The sequence below is a fragment of the Spea bombifrons genome, chromosome 11, assembly GCF_027358695.1.
Source record: "Spea bombifrons isolate aSpeBom1 chromosome 11, aSpeBom1.2.pri, whole genome shotgun sequence".
NCBI lineage: Eukaryota > Metazoa > Chordata > Amphibia > Anura > Pelobatidae > Spea > Spea bombifrons.
In genome coordinates, this window is record NC_071097.1 from 11,824,383 (window position 1) to 11,847,644 (window position 23,262).

Consider the following 23,262-nt stretch of genomic DNA (forward strand, 5'->3'; position numbering starts at 1 on the left):
TCAAGATGTGAATTAGCCCCTGCTGCAAGCTGGCACATAGGCCCTGTACCAATTGCACAACACTCACCAGAGTCTAGATAGAAGAATAAAAACAAGACATGGTCGCATATTTACTACAATTTTGAATGTTTTTTTTTTATAGTTTACTAATCACAGTGTGATTAGAAAGCTGGGCCCCATTGACTTGCATGGTTGAATGCAATACCTGTATGGAAAATTGTTTATTTTTTTAAATGATGCCTCCATCTTGCGAGTAGCAAAAACGTGCGTCCGGTGAGGGGCCACACATTACCCCTGATGCCGATATATATATATTTGCCTGGGGTGGGTTGATATAGATATAGAGAGAGATCTAGAGAGATATAGAGAGAGAGAGCGATATATATATAGAGATCTAGAGAGATATATATAGAGAGAGAGATATAGAGAGATATAGAGAGAGAGAGATAGATATATATAGAGAGAGAGACAGAGAGAGATATATAGAGAGAGAGATATATAAAGAGAGAGATATATATAGAGAGAGATATATAGAGAGATATATATATATATATATATATATAGATATATATATATATATATATATATATCTATATATATATATATATAGAGAGAGAGAGAGATATACCGTATTGGCTCGGATATAGGCCGCCCCCGTATATAGGCCGCACCCTAAAAGTTTGGTGCTTTTTTAAAGAAAAAGTTTTTTTCTTTAAAAAAGCACCAAAAAAACATGCTGCCACTCTGTCCCCCCCCCGAGATATGCTGCCACTGTCCTCCCTCCTCGAGACATGCTGCCACTGTCCTTCCCCCGAGATATGCTACCACTGTCCTCCCTCCCCGAGATATGCTACCACTGTCCTCCCTCCCCGAGATATGCTACCACTGTCCTCCCTCCCCGAGATTTGCTACCACTGTCCTCCTCTGCCCCCCCCCCCACTTACCGAAGCAGACTCCCGGGTGTCTTGCAGGGCCGGCGGGGGACATCTACGCAATACAACTTCCGGTGCCGGCACTGGATGTGCCAGCACCGGAAGTTGTATACGCGTATTGGAAGATGTCCCCCGCCGGCCCCGCAAGACACCTGGGAGTCTGTTCCGGTAAGTCCGTGGGGTAGGTGGGGGCTTAGACAACCTCCCGTGCCGGCACCCCCCCCCCCCCATGGGAAGTGCTGGCAGGGGAGGCTGTCTAAGCGTATCGGGGAGTAGGATGCAGGTCCCCTAGGATCTGTATCCTAACCCCGCTGCCTGCCCGGCGCCCGGGACTGCATGTCCCGGGCGTCGGGCGCTAGACCCCGGATATAGGCCGCACCCCCACTTTAAAGACTTAAAGTGGGGGGAAAAAGTGCGGCCTATATTCGAGCCAATACGGTATATATAGAGAGAGATATAGAGAGAGAGAGATATATAGAGAGAGATATATAGAGAGAGAGATATAGAGAGAGAGATATAGAGAGAGAGATGAGATATAGAGAGAGAGAGATATAGAGAGAGAGAGATATAGAGAGAGAGATATAGAGATAGAGAGATTGTAATTCGGGTATCTCACAAATCCAGTATCATAATCGTGAGTGGTGGCAGACTACCTGGGGGGATATAGGCAGGATTTGTGGGGTTAATTTGGTGTAATATATGCCTTGTTAAGGGTTGAAGTTAGTAAATCCAGAGGCCTGGTACTATTAACCCCTTCATGCCCACACCCTCCAAGCAGTCACGGCTTGGCAAGTAGCCCTGACCGTGAAACCTCAACATTAGCGAAGAAAGCAATCATAGACACGTCATTAGTCATTAAGTGACTGCTTTTCCGTGACGGGCCTGGCACATCATCGGTCGTTATGGGGTTAACATCTGTATTTTTAAATACAATTCAGGCTCATATGTACATAATTGTGACTTTCAGGTTAAAAAAAAATATGGTAGCTTAAAACCAATTATACATTCTCTGCTCCTAAAAAAAAAACAGGACCAGCTGAGAGTTGTGAATGTAGCATATTTGCTAGGCCCATCATGACCGATGTACTGTTTCAGTTTAACAATATTAGAAAGACTCCTGTCATATATGTCATCACAATGAGCAGAAGTTGAGTCGCCTAGCAAGGAGTGGGCCCCAAGCTAAGCGGAAAGGGACTTAGATGATCCCAACAGTGAGGAGGCTCAGGTGTAGGCAGGTAACGCTCGGTACTGAGTGTAGATTGGTGTGTTGGTACACAGTGCAGGTATTCAGAGAAGCCAGGTACAATGCATAGGTAGAGTAACGAAGGATCAGAATAGCTAGGCAGAATAGTAGTCAGGCAAGGGTCAAGAACAGCAACACAAATTCCAACGTCAATAAACAGAATAGCAGGACCACAACAGGTCCCCTGTGCTTAGGAGTTCCACAGCACCCAGCAAGCTCTGCCTCCAGCCGCGCCACAGGTGTGCCTTCAGATGTGATCGCACAGCCGCGCAGATCCACTGCTCGGGACCTCTGTGCCAGCAGACAGCTGTCTATGGGCAACCGGTCCCAACGATGTGACTGCTCCTAGTTGATATTGGAGTGCCACAAAAAAAACCCACAATAGCTGTGATGTTAAATTCAGTCTCAACAAGGTTGATATAATGGAGGAGACACACTCTCTAAGAGAGCTGAAAGTCAGGATGTTTTACCTCAAACTCTCCTTTGGTATACTTGGCATCTGGCACACTTACAATTTCATCCTCAGTCATTTCAGGAATGCTCTGCAAGAAGGATAAAGAGACAGACAAAATACATAAAATGTTTTGACAAGAATATGAAGATAGGACAATCTCCTATTAGATATTATAATTACAGCCTTGATTTGTTCAGCTAGTAAACTATAATAGACTATCCTCTATATGCAGTAATAAACAGCGATTCTATGGTTAGCTGAACACTGGGGGCATCAATTCTAGCTACACATTCACATTCTAAGAGTGAGGTTGCAAACATTCTTTAGAGAAAATGTGACGTCATCAACTAACAAACGTCTTCACACAAATAGTATTTTGAACCCAGAATTCATTTTTAGAAATCTGGTCCATGGTTTGTGATTTAGTACTTACATTGAAATGCCAGAGGGTGAGTAAGGCAATAACCATTGCAGTCGTTGTCCTCCCTTTGCCTCCGTGACAGTTAAATACAAAAGCAGCTTTGGAGTCCTCTGCAAGGATGCTCTTCATAGACTGGAGAATCCTGTCAAAATCCTGTATGACAAATGGTACAATTCAAAACACCTGCCTTCGTAAAACAGGAGGGCAGCTATGGCTGTGCAGAGGATTATTCTATTTTTTGTTTAACATCTGGAGAACCAACTGTTGGGTACTGGTTATATAGCACAGGAGTGTCCAACCTGCAGCCCTCCAGCTGCTCCAGGACTACATTTCCCATAATGCTCTTTCAGCTAAGGGGCAAGCTGAGGAGTATGGGAAATGTAGTCCTGCAGCAGCTGGAGGGCCGCAGATTGGACACCCCTGCTATAGCGCAGTGATAAATGAGTTTGATTGCCTCTTCTGGATATGTTTTTACGAGGGAGGATCACATGATCCGTGTTAAAATCTAGGCCCCTCTAGGCTCAAAAATAACTGGAACCCCTATGCAGTAAAGAACTCTTGATGCCAGTGATCGAATAGGAAATAGTTTTACCCTTGTTCCATTAAATTCCCTATGGGGATGTCCTATATGTAAAGCTGAAGTTTAATAGTACATTGTAAGTACCATTACCTGCTCCCTAGGGGCACAGAAATCTGGAATTGGAATCCTTCTGTACACCAGCCCTGGGCACGTACTCTTCTGTTGGTTAAAAACCTCCTGCACTGTCTGGCACGTCTTAAACATTTTCATCTGTTTGTCCTGTTCGAGGTAAACATCCAACCACTTCTGAGAGGTAAGGACATGATTTGCCACAGTCGCCTCTAACTTCTGAGAATGAGAAAAACAAAAAGGTGCTTAGGCAGGAAAATGTATAATTTCATTAGTAAGCATTTACCATAAACATCACTTTATAATGCATTAGCGCATACGTTTAATCAGTGGCATACTTTAGCCTATGGTGCCAGCAGAGGGTCTGCCACCTAACAGGCGGCCCACCTCTTACTCAACAGACCGGATGGGAGATCAGAGATTTGCACTATGGGGTAAGCAGGCACAGCCTCCATATAATGCGGTAAGGAGCAGTCATTCTCTGCTAGGGGAGTCAACTTATATGCACTGCTGTGTTTATTGTTACAATATAATACATAAGAGGGAGAAGCACCAAATCAACTCCCTTTCCATGAGCCCTTACTATGGCTCATATTGTTAATTTATAAGAATCACTATGCTTTATCATTATAACTTCATATACCGACTATAGTTGATGATATTAACTTACTAATGTTTGCCGTTCACTAAGCAAATTTTCAGACTTAAAAAAATATATACACTGCCCTCTTGTGGTCATAATTCGAAAGCAATTGCTTATTTTTAATCTTAATTGTGACAGCTGAAAAAGGACATATTAAAGGGCATGAAATCATTAGCTTGTATTTAGTATCCTCGATGGCTAATCTTCTGTTTAGTCCCTTTAATACAAACCATTAAATATATAGGTGGCTATTTTTAAAAGAGAAATCCTGGTGCAAAATGCCTGACACTAACATTTTTTAATTTACCATTATAATAGCCAGGCTCTGCATTGTGCATGTCATTTCAGCAAAATTCTAGTGGAAACACTTTAGAGTACATTTAGCAACTTTCAAAATATCTTTCACTTTCAACCTAGAACATCCTTACCTGAATTAATGCGAGTAATTTAAATTTACTCTAAATATTCTAACTATAAAGTGAATATCAATAAAACTGTTCTTATGGCAAATAATTTAAGCCAGGAAGAATTAAGATTTATAAAATCCAATTTTGATTTCACCTGGGCCAAAGATTATATAGAATACCTAGGGATTAAGATTACTAAGGACCCTGCAAGGACAGTAGAGACTAATTTTCTACCATTATTAAGATCTACAAATAAAACTTTAAATGACTGGAAAAGGAAAGAAATTTCCTGGACCGGTAGAATAAATACTATCAAATCATATATCCTTCCCAAATGGATATATTTATTTCAGATGCTACCTCTACAAGTCCCCAAATCTTGGCTACGTATGATCCAGACAGCTTTTAATAAGTTCATTTGGTTAAATAAAAAACCTAGAATAAGTCTAACACTCCTCTCTAAGAAAACCAGAGAAGGAGGTCTTGGAATACCAAATATTGTGGAATAACATGATGCATGTATGTTAGCCCATGTAATGGCCTCCCAGATAAAGGAAGCTAGAGACGAGATATGGTATCAACTTGAAGGAAAAATGATTGGTTGTGGAGATATTGCATCTTTACCATGGATCATAAGATTTGGAAGTAGGGAAAAAATATGGAGAGAAAGATCTCTAGTCCTAGAAAGCACACTAGAAGTATGGGAACGGACCAAAAAAAAAAACTAGGCTTACATAATACGTTAGGGAATTTTCTCCCCTTAGATGTAATCTCAGGCAATATAGATAATCTAAATCTAAACCCATGGAAACAAGCAGGTATTTATATTGTTCAAGATCTATACCTAGACAATGAACTTAAATCTTTTCCCCAGATTCAGGAGGAGTTCTCTATACCCTCCAAAGAGATATTCTCATATTTAAGAATTAAGGGCTTTATTTCAAAATGTAAACTACTGTATAATGGAGAAGATCTGAAACAACTTAAAAGAATGTATAGTATGAGGAATACTAAGGGTATGATTTCTAGATGCCTAACCCTCATTAGATCCCATCAAAATTATACGCAGATTCCGGCAATTAAATTATGGGAAAGGGATTTAAGGAGGACAATACCTTGGGAATCTTGGTTAGATTCGATACGGTGGGTTAATAAAGCTATACGTTGTCTGAATACTAGGGAAAATTTCTATAAGCTGGGTTACAGATGGTACTATGTCCCTTCTAAATTAGCAAAAACGTATGGAAAAACAGAAGCAATATGTTGGAGATGTGGATCTGAAAATGGGGACTACATACATACCTGGTGGTTATGCCCTCAAATAAAAGATCTTTGGAGAAAGGTCTTTGACCATATCGAGAGACTGATTGGATTTAAGTTGCCCTTTACCCCAGATTTTGCTCTGGATTGTCCATCAGGTCCAAAGGTAGATAAATATTTAATAATTCATATACTTTTGTCTACTAAGATACTGATAGCCAAATTCTGGAAAAGTACCGTATTTATCGGCGTATAACACGCACTGGTGTATAACACGCACCCCCATTTTTGAACAAAAAAACTGAACAAAAAAAACTTCATCAGAATCACTGCTATCTGGGAAACCACACACACAGTAAGACACACACACAGTAAGACACACACACAGTAAGACACACACACCCTAACCCCCCTTCTCAGGATCTCCCCTCTCTCTCCCTAACCCCATCCCGGTCACTTACCTTCAACTCCTGTGTTGGAAGCGTGAGGCGTTTGTCTCGGGTGCCGGCGCTTCACTGCTGAGCGCCGGCACCTGAGACAAACGCCTCACGCTTCCAACACAAGAGTTGAAGCGCTGAGGCAGGCGGCGGAGGCTGAGGCAGGCGGCGGAGGCTGAGGCAGGCGGCAGGCGGCGGCGGAGGCTGAGGCAGGCGGCGGCGGCCGCCAGCAGAGGAGTCCTGGATTTCTGTCAGTCAGGGGGGCCCGAGAGTTGCCGAGCGGTCGTCCTCAGCAACCGCTCGGCACCCCTTGGGCCCCCCCTGACTGGCAGAACTCCAGAGCCCGGTCGCAGTTGCGACCCCGGTAGTTCCGCCACTGGCTCTAAGATTTATCGGCGTATAACACGCAGGTAGGATTTCAGCTTCAAATTTTAGTTAAAAAAGTGTGTGTTATACGCCGATAAATACGGTAATAAGATCCCCCAGTGGTCAGAGATAAGATTACGATCATTATACCATTGTAAAATGGAATTGGGCATAACAAAATCAGTCGGACATAGTATAAGTAAGATTAAACAATGGGAGAAATGCCTACAGCTCCTGGAAATTGTGTAGTAGGAGATTTATTGCTTCCCTATAATATTGTTGCATCCCGAACCAGAGGTTTATTCGTCATTGTCTGTCAACTTTATGTATTATTGTTTATTGTAAAAATTGTCTTTTTTTATGTATGGAAAATTAATAAAATTTTGATATGAGAAAAAAAAAAAATATCTTTCACTTTAAAGAAATTTAGTATTGTAGTGAGTGAAGAAACAGATAATCAAATTTACGGAAGCTTGCAAAGCTGGGCCCTCTTCTCCTTCTGTACCAGTATGTTTTTAACGTTTGTTAATGTTATTATACTTTTTCTGTTAAATATTGTCACCAGGGATGCGCAATTCGTATCACCCGACGCATGTAGTTTTTTTGTCCCCATTTAGCCCTGCTGTTTGTTTTTAACACCCAGTTTGTTCATTAACTTATTTTAAATAACCGAAAAATTTTCATATTGGTTTTTATCCAATAAATAATGAATAAAAAAAACCCGAAACAATCGGCCAATCAGTTATGAAAATAATCCTTAGTTGCAGCCCTATGCATATCCTCCACTCCAGGTCGCCACTGAAGCCTATTCCCCCTATGCTGTGTTGTGCCTGCGCCGAATATGATGTCATTTCATGATTTCTTCAATTATATCAAGTCCTCCAGGTTCTGATGCAGTTAAATATCACAAACATGACAACGCCACTGCCAGAGGCCTGCAAGTTGCATTTGTTGTTCTGGGGTCTTTGCTGTCACCCTGGATGAAATTACATCTCTTTCGTTGAGAGATTTTGGTGGAAAAAACAATGCTGGTGATTTACTGTTGTGAGTAGTTTGCTGAAGCCTGAAACCCCTACAGAGCTGTATAACACAGAAATTACTTCACGGCATGATGTGGTTTCGAAACTATATACTATATGGCCAAGGGTATGTGGACACCCCTCTTATTTATTACGCTTTAGTGTTTCACTAACACCCATTGCTAACAGGTGTATAAGATCCAGCACATAGGCATGCCATCTCCATGGAGAAATATCTGGAATCTGTCATACTGAAGAGCTCAGTGACTTTAAATGTTGCACCGTTACAATACGCCAACTTTGCCACAAGCCAGTTTGTGAAACTGTTGCCCTGCTAGATCTGCCCCAGGCCATTGTAAGTGCTATTATCGTGAAGTGGAAATGCCGAACAACAGGTCACCGACAAAGCAGTAGACCACGTACAATCATACTGTCGAGTGCTGAAGCGTGTAGTGCGTAAAAATCCCCTGTCCTCTGTAGCATAACTCGCTACAGAGTTCCACACTGACTCAGAAAGAAACATCAGCACAAGCACTGTGTGTTGGGAGCTTCATGAAATTGTTTTCCATGGATGAGCAGCTGCACACAACTGCACTATTCCAAGCATCGACATAAAGACACAGTTTGATGAGTCTGGTGTGGTGGAACTCAAGTGGCCTGCACACAGGCCTGACTTTAATCACACTGAACACCTTTGAAATATGATAGCAAGTCAGACCTTCTCATCCAGCATCAGTGCCTGACCTCACAAATGTTCCTTTGGTTGAATGGGTAAATATTCCATTCACACTTTTCCACAAAAAATTGTGGAAAGCATTCCCAGAAAACGTTATAGATGCAAAGGTGGGGGGAACTAAATAATAATGCCTGAAGTTTTGGAATGGGATATTCAACAAGCTCATATGGGTGTGATGGTCAGGTGCCCACATACTTTTGGTCATACAGTGTATTTTGGGAAGGGCAGACTTCAAAAATGTAATAACTTTAATTGGATTGAGTTTTCTATGAGTGCATAAACAGTTTCACAACAGGAAAATTCATGTTTAAAATACCACGCAAACCCCATCTATACATAATACACATATACAGTATATACATAATACAACCCAAAACAGATATGAAAAATATTCAAAAGCGAGAATCCACAGAGGTAAAGTAAGTACAGTAGATACTGGTCAAAGACTTTACTTTTACAAAAATGCTGATTTGCCATTATCAATAATCACCACTTATTACCTCCAGTTGTTCTGGGGATGTTACAGGTACTGCAATAGGTTGCTCCAAATGTTCTGGTTCCCTAAGGGTGTAGATCTGCTCGTTGCCCTCCAACACAATATCCTCTCGAAGGTTCACCCATAGAATGTTGGAATATTTTCGCTTGGCATCAGTCAAGTAATTAAGGACACAACCTGTAGCCTGAAGCAAATAAATCAATGGCTTCTTAATAAGAGTGTAGAATTACTGGTGATGTGGCAATGTGATTTAAATTATACAAATCTTGTCCAGAAGTTACAATTTAACATCTTTGTAATATAGCAAAACTTTGAAGAGCCACACAATTTTAAGTGGAATGCCGCCTCTAAAAAGCCTATTAGGTTTAGTGGATGGACTCCTGTACTATTTATTAACATTAGGCATATTTTACCTTGGAGTTTGGTTGGGCAGTTCCATAAATTGACATCTTAGGCACCCTTCGAAAGTTGGCAACGCTCATTTCTTTCATAGTGCTCAGCACATCTGGAGAGAAGCGTTCATCTAGCACCTGCAGGGAACCCAAGATACATCTATGTGAATGTCACTAGTACACATGCATTTAAGAATATTTTGAAATTATAATTTTTTAATTCTTCAGAGAAGGGTTTTAATGCGCTCGGGTTGAATTAGGATAGTTTACTCTCAAACAGGCATTAAATCATGTGTAAGAGTTAAAATATAGATAATTTCTACATACAGATAATTTTCTAACATAACATACCATGTTTCCACGTGATCCTGTCATTCTAGAGATGCTCCAGAAAATATTATGTGTAGGACTTACTATAAAGGCCTGATTCTTAAGATAATGGGTAATATAAATACAAACATATACTACATGTTCTTGGCACCACTTCGCCATGGAGAAGATTATTGCAAAACTACAAGATAAAGTAGAGAAATTCCAAGCAATATGGGATCAGTGGATTGGCAAAGTATCATATTCCCCAAGAACATCTAGAAGTCTTAGCATTTGATTGTTTTACCCCTTATCCTACTTTCTCTCTTATTCCTACTGTCAGTGTTACAAAATTTAAAACTTTGCCTTAAGCATACTCAGATGGAGGTATTAGTGATCCTCTGGAGAAATCTCAAACTTGAAATCCTGTTTTTTACTGTTATACCCTCTGTTTATGACTGAAAAGTTATTTTTGTATACATGTAAAGACTTGTGGTAGTGGTGGTATCTGTTCTTCCTCATGAACGATACAAACCACCACCAGAATGGCCGATCTCTATAGAACCTCCATGCTCCAATAGCGGGGCGTGGAGAGCTCTGGACTTAAAGAGTCAGCGGATTGTGGGGATTCTTGCCAGGCATACCGATGAAGCCCAAAGTATCTCTGAGATATTTACCCCGTACAGATCCCAAGGCGCATGACTATGTTACTAGATTCCTCAAGAGACGACTCTACCTATCTGTAGTTCTAGGAAAGCTTTCCACAAGATTTTGGAATGTTTCTGTGGGAATTCTTGTCCATTCACCTAGAAGAGCATTTGTGAGGTCAGGCATTAAAGTTGGACGAGAAGGCCTGGCTCGCAATCTCTGTTGCAGTTCATCCCAAAGGTCTGTGATGAGGTTGAGGTCAGGGTTCTGTGCACATCAATCCCATCCAACCATGTCTTTATGGACCTTGCTTTATGCATTTGGGCACAGTCCAAATGCTGGAACAGAAAAGGGTCTCCCCCAAACTGTTCCCACAAAGTTGGATGCATAGCATTGTCCAAAATGTCTTGGTATGTCCACTTCAGTGCCCCAACATCTCATATAGCTGTAATAACCCTTCTCAAACAAATTTGTTTTACCATATTGTTGTACACAGGGGATCCGACCCGACTTGTGTAATAACTGCAGCTAACCCCACCCTGCGTTATATTGCACTGTCAAACAGCACAAACAAAACCCTTTTGATACAACAGCTCTATTTTCTGAGAGCTAATACTAACTCTTTCTGTGTCGTTCCCCCTTGGTCAGAGCTCGCCCTCGGCATTCTCCTTGGACCTGATGCAAAGTTTGGATTTGCCCAAGATGGGGTTATACTGTTCCACTCGTTCAAAATGTCCAAATGTTTAATTTGTTTTAATATCATATTATTGATGCCTGAACTATATAAAGCCTTTGCATCAGCCCCTCAACACTCAGCACGAGCGGTAAGCATTTAAGGAGAGTAAGGAAAAAATTACACATACTACAACTAGTGGATACGTGGCGTATCACTCACCCCACAGGGACTACACACATCCACTAGAGATTCACCAGAATACACCGCATTTATATGTCTGCTATATACGTACAACCGTATGGAGTCACTAGGCTCCGATCACGCTAAACATCAGGAGCCCAAGCCACAAGTGGCTACACCAAAACATGGAGACCCTCCCCTCAGACACGCTTATAAAAATTGAGGTAGAATCCTTGCTGGAGGGGTACTTCCAAATCAACCAGACAGATGACATACCATAGCAAACAATTTGGTCCATAAGGCCTATATACGGGGACAATTTATTATCAGCACAGGTATACACTTTAAACGCGTGAGGCAAGCAGATATAGATAAACTTATCGCAGAGGTCACAGAGCTAGAAACACATCTTTGAAAAAAACACTAGAGGCCGCCACACTTCAACTCAAGACGAAACGCTCAGAATTAGCTGAACTTATTAATGCAAAATGAATGCATCTGTTCTGATCCAAAAAAATATTATCAACACCCCAACAAACCTGGAAGGATGCTGGCAAAAGCACTTAAGCAAAGGTAACAGAAATTGTAAATTGTGCGAATAAAAACCTCCTAAAGGGCGTTATGTCTATAGCACAAGCCAATAGCCGACTGCGTCAAGCAATTGCACTTATCTTTGTAGATTGTAAACCCCTAATGAACACAGTCCAAGGATATTTAGAAAAGGACCGGTACGTTAAGCATCACCTCGACCCAGAGACAAAGCAACACTCTGAATCCCCTATTACCATAAAAAAAATAGATGATACTGTTAAGCACACTCCGAAAGGCAAGAGCCCAGGACCTGACAGACTGACAATATCGTAATACAAAAATGCCCAGAGACTTGGTCACAGTTATAGATCTATTTTACTCTTGAACGTATACATAAAAATCTTCGCAACAATTCTAGCTAACCTACTTAACATAAATACCATCCAAATAAATACACAGTAATCAGGTTTTGGGCTCCTGCTTCTCAGAACTGCTGATCCTGTTGAATGGGACACAATCTTTACCACTGTTTGTCCTGATCCTGGAACCATTTGCTAACTCCATACAACTTAACAAAGACATCCAGGGCAAACAGATAGGTCATACTCGGAACAAACTGGTTGCCTTGGCCGACGACTTTCTGTTCATAACTACAAACTCAGAGACCTCTCTCCCGCTAATTCATGCCATCAAACAGATTGACCATTTAAAATGGTCTGATGCATAAGGTCTTATCCTATTTTTCATATCTGCCTAACTTCCACTTTATCATCAAGAAATGTAATGTGCAGATGTCTATCTAAACCTTTCATATTTTATTGAAGGGTTTAGAATTCCCTTCTTTGTTGGTTTGTTGTCATCTCACTCAATACAAATGCTTTTGGGACACAGTGTGGGAAACATGGTATAAGGGATAACACAGTGAATCAGGCTCACAATGTTTCTGATGGTAAAACCATTAACTGTTAAGGTGGTCGTTGCAAATAACGACACTGAGTGCCGACACTTGTATAAAACTCACTTTTTATTCTATTTATTAAAGAATACTAAAAACTATTTTAACCAAAAAAACTATTTCTGCGTATAAATTAACTAGTTCTGCAGGAACAATTGACCTTTCAACTTGCATACTACAGCGCACTTAAGTATGTTGCCTGCTTCTGTTGATTTTTAATTCCAGCAAAAAAGCTTACCGTATTTTCCGGTGTATAAGACGACTAGGCATATAAGACGACCGCCAACTTTTCCAGTTAAAATATGGAGTTTGGGCTATATTCGCCATATAAGACTACCCCTCTACCCAGTATACGACAACCAGCCAATCACGGCAAGCGATGTACCTTACCGGTGATTGGCTGGTTGTTGTATACAAAGCCTGCTTGGATTGCTCTCCCTAACATATGCCTGTCCACACACACATGTATAGACATACACTGCCCTCACACACCCCTTCCTTTACACACATATACACGTACACACCAGCTTACAAACACACATATACACATACACTGCCCTTACACACACCTGTCCATACACACACACACACTGCCGATACACACACACATTCATATATATATATTATACATACATATATATATATATATATACACACACACACATACTAACATACGCCTGTCCATACATACACATTTATACACTGCCCTCACCACACACCCCTGCCTTTACACACACAAATATATATATATATATATATATATATATATATATATATATATATATATATATATATTGTGACAGGCCTCCCTTTTCCTTGGGATTTTTGTCAAGGATCTTGGCTGTAACCACAGTCTTCTAGGGTAAATGAAGTCCAGGACACGTCCAGCTCAGCTTCAATGTTTATTTTAAAGGAATAAACAGCAGCAGTTGTAAGCAGAATAACAGTCTTTGCTTAGGACAAAACAGGTTACAAGTTACCATCAATATGGCTTTGCAGAGAGAAACCACCCCTCAGTTCATCAGCTCTCCTAGCTGGCATAACAGTGGCTTCCTCCTCTGAATCGGGCTCAAACCCTTTAACCTTCTGCCTGCTAATTAATCAGCCACAGGTGAGCTGTTACTTAGTCCACACCTGTGGAGCTCCTGTCCAGAATGCAGGCTCTGGACTGGATCAAAACAGCAATTAGTGCTGTTGGAGCACTGGCCCACCCTGCTCTTCCAGATGCTCCGCCCCAGGGACCCTTACCAGGTTTTGAAAACTGCCAGTAGTGCAGTTTGTTAAACAACATATTTCCCTGGGACATATTTTAAAGCAGGCTACTATTGACCAAGGCTGGTCTAATATACCTGCCATCTATCACTGTACCACACCTTTTGTCACAATATATACATACACATATACATACACATACACATATATACATACACATACACATATATACACATATATATATACACATATATATATACACACACATACATACACACACACACACTTACAAACACACAAATACCTACACTGCTCTTACACACACCTGACACGCACTTACACCCCTTTCTCCCCATCTCTTACCTTTCTCATCTTCTATCTTCCATCCAGTTGTGGGAGCGTGAGGTCTGTCATTTCTACGCGCCGGCAATTGATGCCGAGCGCTGGGATATGACATCATCCCTGCACTCGGCATCAATAGCCGGCGCGTAGTGATTAGGGAGCATGGAAGCCGAGGTCTGAAGTGCCAGACCTCGAGCTCCCTAATGTTGGGCTAGTTAGAGGGAGGTCGTGATCTCCCCAACCAGCCCTTCTCATCGGGCGCCCGCTGATCAGGGCTAGTTGGGGAGATCACGATCTTGCACCTACCTCGGCGCGGCCCTGAAGACTGGTCCAGGGGAGGCAGCTTCTCCGCTCGCCCCTCCCCTAGAGATACGCTACAGTTTTAGGGGCTTCGTGGGGAATCGTAATTCTCCAGTCCGGCTCGGTCCCGGCGTATAAGACGACCCCCGACTTTTGAGATTTTCATGGGTTAAAATGTCGTCTTATACGCCGGAAAATACGGTACTGCACAGTTAATGTATAATAAGCTCCAAACTGCATTCAAATGGAAGCTAGGCCTAGGTTCTTTTAATTGATAGATCTGAAATACTAACATACTAAGGAAAATGGTTTCAATAAGAACCAACCTATAAAGTCAATGTGATCATAACATCACTTACCAATACCCGTGTTCCTTTTGTTACAAGTTCCCCAGATAAAGTAAGCTCTGAGAGATTCATATTCGCTTGCAGTCTGTAAATCCATGGGTGCATACACATCCATCGACTAAAATTCAGCGCAAAGGCCAAAGGATACTGAAATGAAACAAGTAGATTTAATTAAAAAAGGAATCTACAAAGTCTATGTACGAGGGACGTTCGAAAAGTTTCACTTTTATATTCTCTTTAGAAACGGTGAAGGCAGGAGGAGTTGTAATTGGTCGTGTCTTCGCATGTCATGTGGCTAGTTCTGTCTGGCAAGCCCGCTGCCCTTGCAGCTTACTATAAAAGCGTTTTCACCCTGGGGTGAAGATGGCTGCAAAACGTATAAATTGCACCAAAGAGGAACAGCGTTCTGTCATATGCTTTTTGTGGGCAGAAGGTGTGCCGGGAGCACAAATTCCTCTTCACATGTGTGCTCAGTATGGAGAAAAAGTTCTCTCTCTTAGAGTCGTCTATGAGTGGATTAAAAAGTTTGAAAAAGGCCATGCAAAGCGCTCCGGATGTCCAGCTACAGCCACAACCGTGAGGAATGAAAAAAGAACCCTGCAACTGATTAGCGAAAACAGAAGAGTAACAGTTGAAGAGGTTTCAGGAAATCTGAAAGCTGAGTGTTGGATCTGTCTATTCCCTGATTCATGACAGTGAAGTGTGTGCCAGGTGAGCGCCTAAGCAGCTGAAAGAGGAGCCTAAGTGCAGGCACTTAGACGTTTGTTCCTGACACATGGCCCGTTATCGTGAAGAAGGTGATTGTTTTCTGCAGAAGATAGTCACTGGTGATGAAATGTGGGTTCATCATTACGAGTCTGAAAGCAAGCAGCAAAGTATGCAGTAGAATCTCCCGTAGCAAAGAAAGTCAAGACGCAACCGTCGACAGGAAAGTTGATGTTGACCGTCTTCTGGGAAAAGGTTGGTACGACGTTGGGAAAATTGCATTGCAAAGGAAGGTGACTATGTAGAAAAGTGATGTAATTCGCTTTTGATGTAATTTGTTCCAAAATAAATAGAGTTCAAAAAAAAAAGCGTGGAAACTTTTTGAACATCCCTCGTAATTCAAAACTGTAGCTTGAATGTCTAACATCTGTCCCATCTTGAAAAACTCTTCAGAATCTGAATTTATGGCCATATTGTGCCATGGAAGAATTTAAAGACAAGGAAAATAGCATATCTTCCCTTACCAGTGGACTCCCTGGTGGGCCCCAGTTCAATGGTCTGTTCTTCACAGGTGGAGAGCAGGGCCATAGCCTATGGTGTAGGCATTGTACACACTGTATTTACACTCATCAGCCAAAACATTATGACCACCTGCCTAATATTGTGTAGTCCCCCCTTTGCTGCCAAAACAGCCCTGATCCATCAAGGCACGGACTCTACTAGACCTCTTAAAGGATCCGCTGCTAACGTCTGGGTGCCAGATACCAAAGCACACCTTAAGTCCTGTAAGTTGCAAGGCGCATGGATGCACGATGCACACACACTCGGCCATCAACATTATTAATCAGACCAGGTCACCTTCTTCTATTGCTCCGACGGGTGCCATTATAACAAGGTTATTAGTGTTACACATGATCTGCCAGTGGTCATAATGTTATGGCTGATGTACCAGTGTTATCATGCACCAGTGTTATTTTTAACCAAGGTCCATTGATATGGTTTATATAAACTTTAGCTTTTTCTGTAGTAACTTTGAGCTGATTCACTAAATGCATCATAGTTGACATTTTTATTATAAGTAAATGGCATATGGATTTAAAATGACAAATCTACCAATGTATAATTGAACTGTCGATGGATTTAGTTGTCAAACCTCTAATCTTACTTTAGAAAACTTCGATATGTGTTTTGGAAATAGATCACTTAAACCCTGAAGATGTTTCTATATGTTTTACAGTGCCTTGACCTTTCCTTGACACAACTGGAACAGAAATGGGTTAAGAAATATAAATATTACCTGCTCGTGAAGGTAGTAGTTGAAAGCAACAAGATAAAAGTAACGGTCCAGGCTATTAAGAGTTCCACGCAGAAAATATTCTTTGGTACTACTTCCCTAGACACAAAAAAAGAGATAAAGACTATGTAAATATCATGTCATCATGTCATCAACAAAATTCAAAATACATTTCTTCATTAATTACTAGTGTTCATAACATGAATGTATTAAGTTAAGAACATGGAAAGGATGGAACTTTTTTTCTTTTTCTATTTTTGTTTACTATATTTTTCTGCTTTCTGTTGACACCACTTCCCACAGTCATGTTAAGTAGCCTCCTACAGATACACTATCTGACCAAAAGTATGTGGACATACCTCTTAATTATTGATAATAGGTGTTTCACCCACACCATGTTTAAGCACATAGGTATGCCATCTCCATAGACAAATGTTGGCAGTAGAAGTGCTCAATGACTTTAAACACGGCACTGTTATAGGATGTAATCTTTACTACAAGTCAGTTTGTGCAAATTTCTGCCCTGCTAGAACTACCCTAGTCCACTGTATGTAAATTCTATTATTGTAGAGAAAACTGCCCGTCCTCTGTAGCGTCACTTCCAAACTGCATCTGGAAGCAACAAGCACAATCACTTTACTTTGAGAGCTTCATAAATTGGGCTGCCAAATGTGTTCTGTAAAGCACACTGCCACTGTGTGGACACTGGAGCAGTGGAAATGTGGGATTGGTGGATGCCAAGAGAACAGAAATGCATGGTGTCTACTGTAAAGTAGGGCTGAAACAACTAATCGATAAAATCGATAATAATCGATAATGAAAATCGTTAACGATTTTCATTATCGATTAATCGGATCGATTTTTATCGATTATAAAAAGAGGTTTTTTTCAGAGCAAATGCTCTGAAAAACTCCTCTCCTTATATAATCCGACCTCAAACAGAGATCATATTATAACACTAGAATCCAGATCCCCCACAACGCTGCAGGGGACCTGGATTCCCCTCACTGTCGGCCGGTCTCTCACTTCCGTCTCTCTCCCCCTCCCATCTGCCTCCTCCCCTCTCCCATACACCGCTCTGCCTCTCTACCCGGCTCCTTAACTGAAGGCACTTTCACTGCAGCTTCATAGAAGCCTCAGTGTAAGTGAAGGTGAGTAACGGAGTCTGTCTGTGCGATGCAGACCCCCCCGAGGGTCTGCATCGCACAGACAGACTCCGTTACTGCCCTTCACTTACACTGTGGCTTCTATGAAGCTGCAGTGAAAGTGCCTTCAGTTAAGGAGCCGGGTAGAGAGGCAGAGCGGTGTATGGGAGGGGGGAGGAGTCAGAGGGGTGTATGGGAGCCACCCTCCAATACACCACTCTGGCTCCTCCCCCTCTCATACGCCACTCTGCCTCTCTACCCGGCTCCCTGGTGTCTTGTCAGAAACGGAGGTTCACAGGAGGCAGAGTGGAGTATGGGAGGGGGGAGGAGGCAAAGTGATGTATGGGAGGGGGAGGAGCCAACATGATGTATGGGAGGGGGAGGAGGCAGAGTGGAGTATGGAAGGGGGGAGGAGCCAGAGTGGTGTATGGGAGGGGGAGGAGCCAAAGTGATGTATGGGAGGGGAGGAGGCAGAGTGGTATATGGGAGGGGAGGAGGCAAAGTGATGTATGGGAGGGGGAGGAGGCAGAGTGGAGTATGAGAGGGGAGGAGCCCGAGTGGTGTATGGGAGGGGGAGGAGCCAGAGTGGTGTATGGGTGAGTTATAGTGGTGTATGGGGGGTATTATGAATTTTTAGGGCATATAGGGGGTATAAGGCATATGGATATTAGGCATATCAGGGGGGCATAAACATATCTGGGGGGAAAAGGTATATCAGGGGGCTCAGTGGCATATAGGGGGTATAAGACATATCGATATTAGGCATATCAGGGGGGCATAAAACAAATCTGGGGGTAAAAGGTATATCAGGGGGCTCAGTTGCATATCACTGGCATATAAGGAGTATAAGGCATATCAGGGGGCACAGTGGCATATCAGGGGGCACAGTGGAATCTGGCATATAAGAGGTATAAGGCTTATATGGGGGCAGAGTGGCAAGCTGGGGGTCAGATGTGCATAACTGGGGGCAGTTTGGTAAATAAAAAAAATTAAACAAGGCTTTTTTCTCAGTTTTTATTAAATATGAAAAATAGTTAACATGAATTAATATTTACTAATAACTTTGTATTAAAACCTAGTTTGAGAAACACCGTGTTTGGGTTCTTGTAGCTTTTATTATTATGTCAGTAAAATAAGAAGGTGAATAGAGAGGCCATTGCAATAAAGAGATGAAAGTGTAAATTGTACGTTTTTTATTGCAATTTTTCTTCAATTTAAAATAATGTATTTTTTTATCCGATTAATTGATTAATCGACAAAATAATCGGCCAACTAATCGATTATTAAAATAATCGTTAGTTGCAGCCCTACTGTAAAGTTTGGTAGAGGAGGGATAATGGTCTAGAGGCTGGTTTTCATGGCTTGGGCTAGGTCCCTTCGTTCCAGTGAAGGGTAATGCTAATGCTACAGAATACAGAGGCAACAGTTTGAGGAAGGCCCTTTTCTTTTCCAGCATGGTGGTGTTTGGTGTGGAGGAACATGAGGGGCCTAAACAGAACCCTGATCTTAACCTCATGAAACACATTTGAGATTAATAGAATTGTGAGTCAAGCCTTCTTGTCCAAAATCAGTGGGCTCAAAAATGCTCTTTTGGTTGAATGGCACAAATTCCCCTACAAACACATTCCAAAATCTTCCAGAAGAGTTAAGGCTCTTAAGGCCACAAAGGGAGGTAACTATTATGCCATCAAGTATGCTATAAAGCTCTATCATATTACACACGCTGCTATATCATAGTCTACAGTAAACAACGTCAATGTGATCAGTGAGAATGTCATAAGCGTCATCTCAAAACCTGCTATACTCATGACATGTATAAAGCATGAGAGCAGTATATTATCTAAAACGCTGTTTGACAATTATTTCCACTCATATACAAATGAATCTCCTTTAAACCCTTTTGCTTCCTGAATGACAGAGAAGCTGTATGAAACAGTTATACTCTGCTCAATATCTCTTATGGAGCTTGTCATAAAGACACATTTTATGTCCGCCAAATGTACCTTCCTGACAAAGTTTACTTAGAGTACGTCCTGTTAATACAGCGCATGTAGATTGTTATGAATTAGAAATATACAATTTCCTTCCTTTTTAAAGTTATGTCTGTGTAAGACACAGCTGTTGATTGTTAATGAGGTGGGCCTATGTTGTGTTCTGAATAGGAGACACCTGCCCTAACTTTTCTAAATCTCTCTCTCTCTCTCTCTCAAACAGCACAGACCCTTATTATATCAAGACAACTAATGTTACAACCCTATCCTACAGTTTCCACACAGCAATCAACAAAATGTATATAAAGAGAGAATGGGATTTGAAGAAAACAACAACAAAAAAACAGCCAAGTGCAACCATGTTGGAGGAGACTGGTCGTTGCATGGCCTCAAATGACCTGGTGACAATCCAAAAGGAAAAATAGACCTTAAACGCATGTATACAAAGAGTATAAGTTTCTAACAATGGAGACTTACAATACTGCACACAATCAATAATTTACAGTTTCATATTTATGTAAATTATAAAAAAAGAATATGCCTATTGTGTTTGATCTGACCAAGATATTATTCAAATTAATATAATCATACAGACGAGGGCAAAAACACATGAACATTCAGAACTGTCATTGGATCAAGAACTCTTAACTTACAATGTCGATCCAAGAATATTCTTTCTTGTCAAAATGCAAGTTGGGCATTTAACGCTTATGATAACACTAGCACCAATATATTTGTCTACTGCTGGATTAAATGACACTGTTATATATTTAAAATGTGTTTTTTTACCTCATCTGCTGAATTTAAAAAATGTATGTAGTTAAATACAGCATTAAAAGCAAATAGCTAGGGTTCTTAAATGCTAAAACCACTATCAATTATTTAAAATGTAATATCACTTTTTTTTTTTTTTTTTTTTTTTTTTTTACAAAATGTGACAAACTTTTCAGTGTTGTGTAATTAAAACAATAAAAAGTTGCTTATATTCAAGTGGAACAGAATCCTTAAATTGCAATTATAAAATTTTAGATAAAATAAATTGAGTTGTGCCAACTCTACTAAATGTATCTATTGTTTATGAAATTGAGATAGAAGTACCTGAATTTGGTAGTCTTCGCCAATACCTTCCAGCTTCTTTTTAAACTCACATATTGCTGCTTTTATATTGTGCATTTCAGAGCATAACGTAATCACACTGTCAACCTTTAAAACAAAATAACTATTAAACCAATATTCACATTTGCAAGCATGCAAATATTAAAGAAAAGTCAGATTTGCATACACCAAAACGGGAAGAATGACCTACTGGGCAGTATATTTTAACTTTGAGGACAGAAATCGATAAGCTTTATTTTGAACTCAGGGATGTACCGTATTTGTCCGAATATAGGCCGCACTTTCCCACCTCACCCCCACTTTAAGTCTTTAAAGTGAGGATGCAACCTATATTCTGGGTTTAGCGCAGGGATGTGCAATTCGCATCGCTGACGATCGGGACACGCAGTTCCGGGCGCAGGGTGGGTGTTTTCTTTTTCATTTAGCCCTGCTACGGGCCGGGGAGGGCTGGCAGCCTAAGGCCTGGGGGGGGGCAAGTCTAGTCAAGAGGCTCGTTGCGTCACCGAATCAGCCCACCATCCATGCCCATCTTTTCCTGATTTTCTAACGCATACTGATGTAATGTGATGGGATTGGTACACCGACACCCAAACACACACACCAGGACAGGCTCTGCTACACTGACACCTAAACACACACACACCAGGACAGACTCTGCCACACTGATACCCGCATCAGTACGGGTTAATCTACACAAAGTATAAAAAATACTTTCCACACTGGTTGGTTTTTTGTGTTCCGCCCCTTGTGTATGCCCCAGCCAGGCCCCCCTTTGGTTTCAATGTTTTTCCCCCACACCCTTGTATATTGCCCCATGTGCATTAATGCCCAACACCCTTGTGTATTGATTTATGTGATGTCCCCAGCCAGGGCCCCTCCCTTGTGTATTGATGCCCCCTTTTGTACTGGTTAATGTACCCATGTGTATTGCCCCCAGCAATGATTTTAAAGCGGTTGGCATGTAAAACTCGCATCGGCTGCAATGGCATCTCGGTGTGCCAGCCCACGCACTTGCCAGGCCACCGCGGGTGTTGCAGGTTTTTGCCCTGCATTAAACACACCTCCCAACATTTCAAAATGTGAAAGAGCGACACTTATTTTAAATCGCTCTCGCGATTGCACTTTACAATGCCGCACTTGCATCGCTACATTTTTTGTCAGCACAGTCATGCATATTAACCCCTTAAGGACAATAGGGGTTATTACTCGTAGTATATTGTGGGACAATGGCTATTTTACAATTTTTCGGTGTTCCTGTTTAGCTGTGATTTTCTTCTTTCTCATTTCGTGCTCCCACACATATTATATATTGTTTTTTTCAGGACAAACAGGGCTTTCTTTAGATACCATTAATTTTATCATATCATCTAATTTACTATAAAAAAAAATGATAAAATATGGGGATTTTTTGTTAAAAAACTACTTTTTCTCATTTTTTAAACAAAAAACGTTTACTCATCTGCAAAAACGAATGAAAAAACCTGCTAAATAGATTCTACTATTTGTCCTGAGTTTAGAAATACCCAATGTTTTTATGTTTTTTTGCTTTTTTCTGCACGTTATGGGGCAATAAGTACAGGTAGCATTTTGCTATTTCAAAACCTTTTTTTCCAAATCTGGTAATTCTTCCCCCCATGTGCCATTTCGGGTATCTTTGAAGCCGGCCAATGCAATTTACCCCATCAAGTCATATATTTTTAAAAACTAGACACCCCAAGGTATTTCACATGCTGGTAATTTAACCCTTTCCATGCACTAATTTTACCACCAGCCTTTGTGAAACTTTATGGTAGTAAATTTTTTTGTATTTTTTTCACACACGTTGTGCTTCAGGTATAAATTTATCGCTCCTGGTATATGTCCGTGTCACACAACACCCCAATATGTGTTCAGTAACATCTCCTGAGCACAGTGATACCCCACATGCATGGGTTTGTTGGGTTATTTGGGAGGTAAAAGGCCGCCTTTGTGAGGTGTGTATTTTTTGGCCATTTAGACATCTGATCCTACTGCCCCCATGTCCCATATTTGGGACACCTTTGAACCCGGCCAATTC

General features: G+C 41.2%; 1 protein-coding gene across 2 annotated transcripts in view; it reads right to left on the reverse strand.

Annotated features, from left to right (window-relative positions):
- The window catches only part of PALD1 (phosphatase domain containing paladin 1), a 134,728-nt gene that overhangs the window by 32,853 nt on the left and 78,613 nt on the right, over nucleotides 1–23,262 (reverse strand). For both annotated transcript variants that reach the window (XM_053450661.1, XM_053450662.1), the window contains exons 10-17: nucleotides 21,189–21,293; nucleotides 16,958–17,053; nucleotides 14,968–15,102; nucleotides 9,477–9,593; nucleotides 9,068–9,247; nucleotides 3,721–3,918; nucleotides 3,063–3,203; nucleotides 2,646–2,717 (exon numbers count right to left, since the gene is read on the reverse strand). In XM_053450661.1, the coding sequence (XP_053306636.1) occupies nucleotides 2,646–2,717; nucleotides 3,063–3,203; nucleotides 3,721–3,918; nucleotides 9,068–9,247; nucleotides 9,477–9,593; nucleotides 14,968–15,102; nucleotides 16,958–17,053; nucleotides 21,189–21,293 (1,044 nt within the window). The remainder of the gene's footprint in view (nucleotides 1–2,645; nucleotides 2,718–3,062; nucleotides 3,204–3,720; nucleotides 3,919–9,067; nucleotides 9,248–9,476; nucleotides 9,594–14,967; nucleotides 15,103–16,957; nucleotides 17,054–21,188; nucleotides 21,294–23,262) is intronic.